Source organism: Ranitomeya variabilis, chromosome 4 (genome assembly GCF_051348905.1).
Source record: "Ranitomeya variabilis isolate aRanVar5 chromosome 4, aRanVar5.hap1, whole genome shotgun sequence".
NCBI classification, from domain to species: Eukaryota; Metazoa; Chordata; class Amphibia; order Anura; family Dendrobatidae; genus Ranitomeya; species Ranitomeya variabilis.
Genome location: NC_135235.1, coordinates 579798235 through 579809824, shown reverse-complemented (window position 1 = coordinate 579809824; position 11590 = coordinate 579798235). Strand labels below are relative to the sequence as shown.

The following is an 11590-nucleotide window of genomic DNA, read 5'->3' as shown; positions in this document are numbered from 1 at the left end:
GTCACCATATGATATAGCACTGTGTACTTACAATTGCTCATTTTCCCTTTATGCCCAGCTAATTCTTCTGTTTTCCATTAGGTCTATGACATCATGTGATTAAAAACTGACTAGCTGAATCCTTCTAAGCTCTAGGTAGAAACAGGATGTCTCCTTTCTCTGCATGAGTCATCTTAGCACTACATTTCTTCATCCCTGGCAGCCCAGCTTCACCTCCTCTTCACCTCCTGACCCAGCTGCTCCTCCTACCTGCCAGGGATGTTGCAGTGATGTAGAATTGTAGTTCTAATGATGATTCATGCATGGAAAATTTACCTCCTGTTGCTACATAGAGCTTACTTCAGCTATTCATTGTGATGTAATAGACCTAATAGAAAAGAGAAGAATTAACTGGGTAGAAGGGCAAAATTAGCAATTGTAAGTACACAGTGCTGTATAATATGATGATTGCAATATATTAAGAGGACAAAAACTTTAATGATAGTGCTTCTTTAACCATGCAAAACATCAACTGCTGTATTTCCTAACTACGTTTCATGAGACTTGTCTTATTTAGCGTATTGACATGCAGAATATAGACAACCTGGTCAGAGGTGGTTGACTAGCAAGAGGACTGAGGTCATAGTTCAGGAAATGATGTAACAAAGTTTGTTCCAAAATTCCTACAGTAATGTCTCATTTAGAAAAGTCAAATCGGTGGGATGTACCATGGTGTAAACAGATTCTATGGACACTGAATGATCATCATTCTGTTTGACATTTGTAGGTCTGCGGAAATGGGACAATAGGTGACGGCCATTTGGATTGTATATAGTCAGTTGGAGGTCATTTAACTGCCTGGATCTCATTGTGTAAATGGGCCATGCATTTTCTTGCCCTTCAACATTCTGATTATTGACACATGCAATCATTATATCTATAGAATGCTTACATTTATTAGACCACTTATGTCTTACAACATAAAGAAACTGAAACCTTTTTTGTAAAAAGATAATTTTATTAGATGACATTACTAAAACCGTGCTGAGCTGCTCTGAGCTGGTCATACATACATTTCAAAGCCAAAGGACATGACAAGAACCAGTATAGGCACCTACAGTATGTTGTCCTTATGCTATACACAGTTACCAATCTGAATGAGCAGTCACTGAAAATCATTTAATTGAAGAACTATGTGGGCATACCTCTAAAAAAATTACTTAAAAGTACCAGCCACCAACTACCTCCCTTCTATCTAACTAGCTGTCTAATGTCAAGTGCAATCCATTTACTGCTTCAGCTTCTGGGCTTCAAACTCCATAACAGAGGCAGGCAATGCATGATGGGAAGTGAAAGGATGTTCCAGGACCTATAGTACTGGCAGAATGCTAATTAGGAAGAATCACACACTTAAAAGGATAGAATGGGAAGTTATAGACCAGTGGTCCCCAACCTTCCTTATCTGGCAAGCCACATTCAGCTCTGAGAAAGAGTAAGGAGCCACATCCAGATCTCTCACATTAAAGCCCCCACTAGTGGTATGATGACAGCCAAAGTTTCACACCAAGACCTTGTGCTGCCCTCCCTTATAGGCAGGATACGCACATTCAGTGTTTTTTTTCTATAGGTTTTGAGTGAAAAGTGTGCTTTAGGCAAAAAAAGGACTTTGATGAGAAAGTGCTTGCAAAAAGTGACTCATAATAGAGTCATGTTCATAGTTGTGTTCATATGGAGCAAACACTCAAGTGAAATGGTAGGTGAGCATTATAGTGACTTACATAAAATTTTTAAGAGCAAAACGGATCATTCATTTTAGTTATTAACAAAAAAATAATACAATAAAATCTATCTTTGTACCCTCTAACTAAATAAGTGGTCCCATTTCTCATGAAAGTAAAGAAATGCCAGCAAATTCCTGAAATTAAGGAACTTTTGTCTCACCAGAACGGGGCACTGAAAACTCCAAATTCTTCTCCTTTTTTTCAGAATACAATATCCTATATGACCATCACATTTTTTACTAGGACAATGAATTACCAGTTTTTATGATTAATCACAAGAGAAAGAGTTAACTCTTGCCTTTTGTCATTTTTAGCTGTTGTATATGGTTTTAGGAAAAGCTGGGTAACAAACACTATACCATCTTTAAAGTTTATGGACACCTTTGACATGGAAGAAATATATATGTTAGAGGTTACCTTTAGTTAACAAAATTGAAGTTTCAGTTGAAAATCTTTCTTCCTTCATATATTTCCAGACTCCCTGTTGTGCACTGTGTATCCTGACCCAAGTTTTAAGATTTTTCCTTTTTTACTCTTTTTGGAGTGTCTCTCCCTGGAATATAGGCTGGATCTGAGGTCTGTGTGTATCCAGGGTGCTGCGATCTTCCCTTACTTTAATGTATCAACACATCTCCAGAATGGCACTTATTTCCTTTCCATGTGTTTTCACTTCCTCTACAGAGTTTTTTTTCAGCCCTCTGTAAAACTTACACTGCAGATCAGTGTACAACCCCCACTCCGTCCCTTCTGCTATGTCTAACACTGAGGGAGGGGGGAAACAGAGAGAGATGTCAGCATTTCACTTATTTATTTTACTCACTTACATAGCGCCATTAATTCCTCAGCGCTTTACAGACATTATTGACACTGTCCCCATTGGGGCTGAAAATCTAGATTTCTTATCAGTATGTATGCTGTACATTGTGTATATATCCAAGATCCCCAGAACATGGCGAACGCTTGCCTGGGTCTCAACCCCTTCTAGCACCCAGGGGTATGGAGAAACCAGATGGCAAAGCTGTATTTAGTCCTAAAGCATAGCAGTGGCCCGGTCGGATCCAATGGCGCCAAAACCACCTCCCTATCACTTGACTAGATTATCAACCTAACAACATTCTGCATGAGTGCAATGGTAGAAAGATTTTTTTAATGAAGACTACTTAGAAAATGTAATCCAACACAAACTTCGACATCACACTAAACCTGCATCAATCGCATTATGGGTGCATGGCAGCCTGAGCAGGTAAATATGTCACACAGGAAAGGGTTGTCACTCCATTTTCCTCAGTTCAATGTTTTATTAGAATTCTATGTGCAAAAATGACAGTTAAAACCTCAAGCCAGCTGACGCGTTTTGGAATACACTTCCATAAAATATCTATGACTAAGGAACTGTATGCATCAGTGGCTTGAGGTTTTTACAGTAATTTTTGCAAATGGATCTCTAATAAATCATTGTTCCGAGGAAAACGAAGTGCCGACCCTTTCCTGTTCGACAAGTTTAGAAAATAGTTTCGGAAGCAAATTTAACAGTAAAAAAATTCTGTGTGAAGTGTCCATAGTCTTTAATTGTGGCTATATTATTTGCAGTCCAGCATTTTAAAAATTAGATATAAATAGGATCCATATATAATTTTTAAGATGATCAACTCATGTATTTATAATTACTAGGGACAATATTTTGTTTATGCAAGAAATTCTTTTTAGGTTTGAAGAAGAACCAGAACCTAAAGTCCTTATAGCTTTAAGTTGCTTTGCATTCCAGCAATTTCCGAAAGCTCTTCCTGAAACTGTCATCCAGGAAGGCATAAAGGAAGGGATTGAGGCAAGAGTTGGCGTAGCTCAGACTTGTGATAAAGTAAGAGATTCCAATGACTAAAGAGGTCTCCTGCAAATCTGTAGTGAGAGATACGATGGTGGCTAAATGAAAAGGAGTCCAACAGAAAAGGCAAACTGCTACAACAACAAAGACCATGATGGTGACTCTCTTCTTGGCCTTATCCAACGCTTTCCCATTGGAATTCAACCTCATGTTCCGTAGTTTGTACAACATGACCATGTACAAGACGCAGATGGTGGAAACAGGGATGGCAAACCCCAGGAGCAGGGTATAGATACGACTTGCCTTGAACCAAAGCTTTTCTGGCTTGGGAAAGTTCAATCCACAGCTCTTAAATTCCATGTCATCCATGTAAACTCCAGCAAAAACAGTGAAGGGCAACACAATGACAATCACTAAGAACCAAACTAAAATACTGATAATCTTTGCTGCCCTGTAGGTGCGATATGGCATCCTCTTCGACCTCACTGTAGCCAGAACTACCAGATACCGGTCTACACTCATGACAGTCAAGAAGAAGATGCTAGAAAAGATGTTGTATAGATCTATAGACAAAATGATTTTACATAGGACAACCCCAAAGGGCCAATAATGTAACAGGATCTCTGCAATGTTGATGGGAAGAACAAGAGTGAACAAGTCATCTGCAATTGCCAGGTTCAGGATGAAGAGGTTGGTGACAGTCTTCATCTTGGGGGCTTTAAGAATGACATAGATGACAGCGGTGTTTCCTGTCAGCCCCACCACACAAATCACAGAGTAGATGACAGGGAGAATGATGTAAAAGTCAGGGGGCAGCTCATTGTTGGTGATATGCGCATTAACATCACCGAGAATACACGATAGGTTGGGACGGCTCAGCAGGGACATGTTCTCCATGGTTCTCTGCTTCAAATCTTATCAGAAGGACAGATGGGAAATAAGGTGAAGGCTCCACAGTTCATAGCTTTCCACATGTTGCAGCCTCTTGGTATATTAACCCATTGAAGCAAGCATCCATCCACCAGCTAGTTATAAATAGGCTTACCAAGAACGTATACATGTCCTGTGGGAGCTTAAACTGTGAAATACGCTGAGCTTCTGGGATATGATAGATATATCTGTGTGTCCTCCGGGTGATAATCTGTTCAGTTTCTGAAAGCAAAGCAAAAAATGACAGAAAAAAAAATCAGACAAGATAAAAAGATTTAGAGAATTTAATTATATTCTGGAACAGCAAATGCTGTCTAAAGGAAAAAAATGAAGACGAAAAGTGCATATGTGGATTTGTGGAAGCATATGGCGACTATGGGAAAGATAATAATAGCATCGCCTCTTAATAATCTTGGAGCACCTGCGTGATAGAAAAGGAAATATAAGCCCTCGGTGAGCCATATTTCTGGTGTTCATTGGGGTAAACATCTCCTTTTCTTAACTATTTTGTAGGTGAGTGGTGGGGCAGGCACAAATGTGCAAAATATCACTGGCCAGAAAACGGTCTGTATGGGATGATAACCTCCATAGTGTCCTAAGAAGAGGCTCTATTTTCCATCTCAAATGGTTGTAGCACAATGGGGGAAATTTATCAACGCTGGTGAAAAGAAAAAAAATAATGTTTTTGCTCATAAATAGCAGATTACAATTCTTATCAGAATACTAAAGATCTAATTAGTTGCAGTAGGCAATTCCGTCACTTTTCCTTTGCACCAGATTTGATCAAACTCCTCTATGGTCTAGATTTCGTTTTTTTAGGATTCAATTAAAATGTCTCTGAAAATCCCTACAGATCCATGAAATCCAGTCCGTAAAGGATCCACGTCAGTCCAATCCGATCACTGGGTCGGAGCTAATCTATGCAGTAAGCCCAGTATCACTATGCTATACCTATGTATGAACAATTAGATGAAACCTACTACCTACCTATGCCCGACATTGCCATTTCCATGTGTGGTTCTACCATTACTCCCCAGCAGCATGCCCGCTGCCTTGGGGTCATACTTGATTCAGAGCTTTCATTCACCCCCCCACATCTGATCACTGGCTCACTCTTGTTATCTGTACCTGAAAAGCATTTCTAGAATTTGACCTTTTCTTACTTTCGACTCTGCAAAAACTCTTACTGTTTCTCTTATTCATTCTCGCCTGAACTATTATAACTCTACTAATCGGCCTCCCTCTTACCAAGCTTTCCCCTCTCCAATCTGTCCTGAATGCTGCAGCCAGGATCATATTCCTCACCAACCGTTGCACCAATGCCTCTACCTTGTGCCAGTAATTACACTGGTTACCCATCCACTCCAGAATTCAGTATAAACTTATTAGCCTCACCCACAAAGCACTCCATGGTTTAGCACCACCCTACATCTCCTCCCTCATCTCAGTCTACCACCCTACCTGTGCTCTCCATTCTCATAATGACCTGAGGTTAACATCCTCACTAATCAGAACCTCCCACTCCCATCTCCAAGACTTTTCACATGCTGCACCAATTCTTTGGAATGCACTACCCAGGTTAATTAGATTAATCCCCAATACCCACTGTTTTAAGCTTGCACTAAAAACGCCTTTCTTCAGACTGGCCTACCGCCTCAACACATTAATCTAACTATTCCTGTGTTGCCCATTCAATATTTTTACCATAAACAGGTTCCTCATATCATGTTCTCACATGCTTTATGCATTTAATAGCCCTCTGTGTCTGTACTTTTACATATTCTGGCTGATAACCGGTTCATGCAGAATTACATGAACACCCGATTTCTTACACTATGGCTGGTCCGAACAACGAAAGCAATTGTTACTCTCCCCCTCTCGTGTCTCCCCTTTTTCCTCATAGATTGTAAGCTTGCGAGCAGGGCCCTCACTCCTCTTGGTATCTGTTGCTCTATGTGATTATTGTTATGCTGTAATGTCTATTGTCTGTACAAATCCCCACTAAAAGGTAAAGTGCTGCGGAATATGTTGGTGCTATAAAAATAAAATTATTATTATTATTATTATTATTAAACCGCAAAGGTAGTGAAAGTTGGAGAAAAGCTTTTTTTTTGCATACCCCACGTTCTGTTAAGTTCTTTTTCCCTACTTTCAGTTTAAAGTGGCTGATAACATAGAGCAATAGCTTCCACTGAAAGGCAGCGGGTGGATTGGGTTTGGTTTTCCACACTGATGCCTCTATTGCTAAAAATCAGGGTCCTCAGCATTCCTCGCTCCAAACCGATTGACGTAATGATGTAATAACAACATTTAGCACAACAGAGGATCATTTCATTGAAGCTTAATTCCCAGCGCAGGTCTAGAAATCTTCTCTATCCCCAATATACAGGTCCTTCTCAAAAAATTAGCATATAGTGTTAAATTTCATTATTTACCATAATGTAATGATTACAATTAAACTTTCATATATTATAGATTCATTATCCACCAACTGAAATTTGTCAGGTCTTTTATTGTTTTAATACTGATGATTTTGGCATACAACTCCTGATAACCCAAAAAACCTGTCTCAATAAATTAGCATATTTCACCCGGCCAATCAAATAAAAGTGTTTTTTAATAACAAACAAAAAAACCATCAAATAATAATGTTCAGTTATGCACTCAATACTTGGTCGGGAATCCTTTGGCAGAAATGACTGCTTCAATGTGGCGTGGCATGGAGGCAATCAGCCTGTGACACTGCTGAGATGTTATGGAGGCCCAGGATGCTTCAATAGCGGCCTTAAGCTCATCCAGAGTGTTGGGTCTTGCGTCTCTCAACTTTCTCTTCACAATATCCCACAGATTCTCTATGGGGTTCAGGTCAGGAGAGTTGGCAGGCCAATTGAGCACAGTAATACCATGGTCAGTAAACCATTTACCAGTGGTTTTGGCACTGTGAGCAGGTGCCAGGTCGTGCTGAAAAATGAAATCTTCATCTCCATAAAGCATTTCAGCCGATGGAAGCATGAAGTGCTCCAAAATCTCCTGATAGCTAGCTGCATTGACCCTGCCCTTGATGAAACACAGTGGACCAACACCAGCAGCTGACATGGCACCCCACACCATCACTGACTGTGGGTACTTGACACTGGACTTCAGGCATTTTGGCATTTCCTTCTCCCCAGTCTTCCTCCAGACTCTGGCACCTTGATTTCCGAATGACATGCAAAATTTGCTTTCATCAGAAAAAAGTACTTGGGACCACTTAGCAACAGTCCAGTGCTGCTTCTCTGTAGCCCAGGTCAGGTGCTTCTGCCGCTGTTTATGGTTCAAAAGTGGCTTTACCTGGGGAATGCGGCACCTGTAGCCCATTTCCTGCACACGCCTGTGCACGGTGGCTCTGGATGTTTCCACACCAGACTCAGTCCACTGCTTCCTCAGGTTCCCCAAGGTCTGGAATCGGTCCTTCTCCACAATCTTCCTCAGGGTCCGGTCACCTCTTCTCGTTGTACAGCGTTTTCTGCCACATTGTTTCCTTCCAACAGACTTACCATTGAGGTGCCTTGATACAACACTCTGGGAACAGCCTATTTGTTGAGAAATTTCTTTCTGGGTCTTACCCTCTTGCTTGAGGGTGTCAATGATGGCCTTCTTGACATCTGTCAGGTCGCTAGTCTTACCCATGATGGGAGTTTTGAGTAATGAACCAGGCAGGGAGTTTTTAAAAGCCTCAGGTATCTTTTGCATGTGTTTAGAGTTAATTAGTTGATTCAGAAGATTAGGGTAATAGGTCGTTTAGAGAACCTTTTCTTGATATGCTAATTTATTGAGACAGGTTTTTTGGGTTATCAGGAGTTGTATGCCAAAATCATCAGTATTAAAACAATAAAAGACCTGACAAATTTCAGTTGGTGGATAATGAATCTATAATATATGAAAGTTTAATTGTAATCATTACATTATGGTAAATAATGAAATTTAACACTATATGCTAATTTTTTGAGAAGGACCTGTATAATTCCTCATATAATAATTATATAGAACGGAGCAGTATTATAGCAAATTACAGTATATTAAGGAGAAAAAAAGAATCTCTGGACCCACAAGTCTCGGCAAACCACGTCAATTGCTGTAGTTTGAGCAGTGATAAGGAACTGACATGGGATCATTTAGTATTACTTGCAGTCCTATGCAAAATCAAATGAAGTATGCAGTGATTGGCACAGGCTGTGCCACCTCATCTGCTACAATCCTTCCTGAAATGGGAGTAATATTTTTTCCAGTGCTGCCTGTAGCCCCCCCCCGGCCACCACCTTTCTTCTCTGTACTATAATAACCCAGCTGCATCTCCTCTTCCTTTCAGCGGTTATTATATAGAGCTTTTCATCTACATAATGCAGCAATTTATTCTGATGTCTCATGATCATAGGTTCTTACATGCTAGAATGTTGGCTCTTATGTGTAGCAACTTGTTCTCTCTGCATTATATTCTCCTCTGCTCCTGATATTTTACTTGTTTTCCTAATGTCATGCCCCCCACCTTGTAGGACTTCTGTTAGCTCCCTTAGATGACCCTCAACAGCAGAACCCACAACTCTTTGCCCTCCTAGTCTAGACCCTTGTTCTGTGATTTCTAGTGTAAACCCCTGTGTGGTGCATTCTAATGTAGACTCCTCTTCTGTGTCTTCTAGTGCTATAGCCCCTCTTTATTTTCTTCCTAGTGTAGACCCCTCTTCTGTGTCTTCTAGTGCTATAGCCCATTTTTGTTTTCTTCCTAGTGTAGACCCTTCTTCTGTCTTGTACTGTACATGCATTTTATTTGCTTTCTCACCTTAACTCTGTAGAATCCATTCATCCCAGCCAACTTCTGCTCGCCCTGCTGAACCTCTGCATGCTCCTGTCACTGCAGACCCTCACATCTGCTCTCCCCTGCCAAATAAACTTTGTCTCCTCTTGTGTGGACCCGTTTGATAGTTTGACTTTAGATCCTATACATATCAAAGATCCCTCTAACTGCAGGCTTATTGCTGTCACCAGGACAGGACCCCCATCTTCTGCTCCCTCTTCACTGTTATCATCCTCATCTTTTATCCCCCTATATAACCCTTATTTCTTCTCTACATTGTAGGATCCCCTTCTTTACCCCTTTCTCTACAGCTTTCAAGCTTTTCTCCCTGGATATGCCCTCCTCTGCTTCTTTCACTGCATATCCCCATCTACCCTCTTTCTGATCACCACCAGCTGCCCCATGCCCTGTAATAGACATCTTCTGGACCCTCTTCTGAGCTTACCCTCCTCATTACACTGTTGGTCCCCACTATTGCTCTTTCCCCTTCATTTTGCCATGCTGTCCCCTATGTCATCTTCCCAGTTTTTATGCAGCCCCCTTTTCTGTGCCCCTCATGCTCTTCTGTATAAGGCTCCAATTCCGTTACTATTATGTAGGACGTGTAGTTGAGCCACCATCATCTCTGGAGCGGTCTCTTCCCTGTATTTCGCCTGTGATCTCTGCTGTTTGTGGTGACACCTCACATCCACCGATCCGTGCTGAAACCTCTCACCATCCGATCGGTACTGACACCTCTCACCCTCCGATCTGTGCTGACACCTCTCACCCTCCGATCTGTGCTGACACCTCTCACCCTCCGATCTGTGCTGACACCTCTCACCCTCCGATCTGTGCTGACACCTCTCACCCTCCGATCTGTGCTGCTGACACCTCTCACCCTCCGATCTGTGCTGACACCTCTCACCCTCCGATCTGTGCTGACACCTCTCACCCTCCGATCTGTGCTGACACCTCTCACCCTCCGATCTGTGCTGTGTCCCTGTCCCCACAGTTCAGGCTGCTCCTTACCTTGCGCTCTGTGCAGTCTGTGCTCCTTCTCCTGCGCTCTGCTCCCTCTGTCTCCTCTACAAGTTGTGGTGGGGAGGGGGCCTGTCACTGCTCTGTGACGTGATATCAGACAGCTCTCCACTCAGGATGCAGAAGTTTAATAAAACTTATAGTGGGAAACCATGGAAAATCAGGAGGAGGATGGCTGGGGCATCTTACCCAGGATGGGGGCTGTGCTCCAGATACTGTCAGTGAGAAGACTGTATAGATCCAGACGGAGCATCTTCAGATCTACACTGTATGTGGTGCTTGAAATTCAAGTCTGGACTCAAGGGAGATACTATGGAACTACAAGTCTCAGCAATGAGATGGATCCCGATTCTGTGGATCTGCCTCACCATGGTAGTTATGATGACTAATTTCTTATTAATTGATTACTTATATAAAATTTAAAGATGAAAATATGAGTGGGGGAAAATATGTAACAAAAGCATATAAAAAAGTGGCAAAAAAAACAAATGAATTTTAGGGAACTTTCTTGCTGCCAACAAATTAGGATATACAGCAAAATTTTCCCCTGGAAATCCGGAACCTGTTCACATAGCCTTAGTCCCTGTCCAATGTCTCCTCATCATTAAGTCCTTGATAGCTTCATAATGAACTTTGGGGTGGGAGAAGATATTATCAGGTTCTGAACATCCTCCACCACCTCTCAATTCATTACAAGTCCCTGACAGCGTCTTCTCCCAACTTTCAATTCATTATAAAGTTTCCTCAACCACCAAATTCCTTTTGACAGCCTTATCTAATTCTCCTCTTCCCCCTTCATGGTTCATAAGTCCATTATAAGTCCCCCTTATTCCCCACCCCCTCCTTATCCTCTTCCTCACTCTTCTCATTGTCCTCCACTACACATCCATCATTGACCTCCCCCCAACATCCATCATTGCCCTCTCCCCCACCCCCTTTATTGTCCTGTCCCACATATCCATCATTGTCCTGTTCCCCATTCCCATCATTGCCCTCTCCCCAACATCCATCATTGTCCTCTTCCCCACCCCTATAATTGTTCTATCCCCACCTCACTCATTGTACTCTCCCCCACCCCACTCTTTGTCCTCACCCCACCCCACTCATTGTCCTCTCCCTGGCATCCATCATTGTCCTCTTCCTTACCCCCATCATTGTCCTCCACCACCTCCATCATTGTTCTCCCCACACACCTCAGTGTCCTCGCCACCACCCCCATCATTGTTC

The 11590-nt window shown here is 41.9% G+C and overlaps 1 protein-coding gene across 1 annotated transcript; it reads right to left on the bottom strand.

The window, feature by feature from the left end:
* Nucleotides 1-982: 982 nt before the first annotated feature.
* NPBWR2 (neuropeptides B and W receptor 2) lies at nt 983-10494 on the bottom strand. Its single transcript, XM_077252955.1, has 2 exons — nt 10355-10494; nt 983-4734 (listed from the first exon to the last, which is right to left on the bottom strand). The coding sequence occupies exon 2, from the start codon at nt 4477-4479 to the stop codon at nt 3505-3507; it is 975 nt and encodes a 324-aa protein (XP_077109070.1). The 5' UTR covers nt 4480-4734; nt 10355-10494; the 3' UTR covers nt 983-3504.
* Between the last annotated feature and the right edge of the window lie 1096 nt (nt 10495-11590).

Excerpts from the sequence above, each read along its gene's own strand:
- NPBWR2 (XM_077252955.1), bottom strand. The coding sequence starts at position 4,479 with ATGGAGAACATGTCCCTGCTGAGCCGTCCCAACCTATCGTGTATTCTC.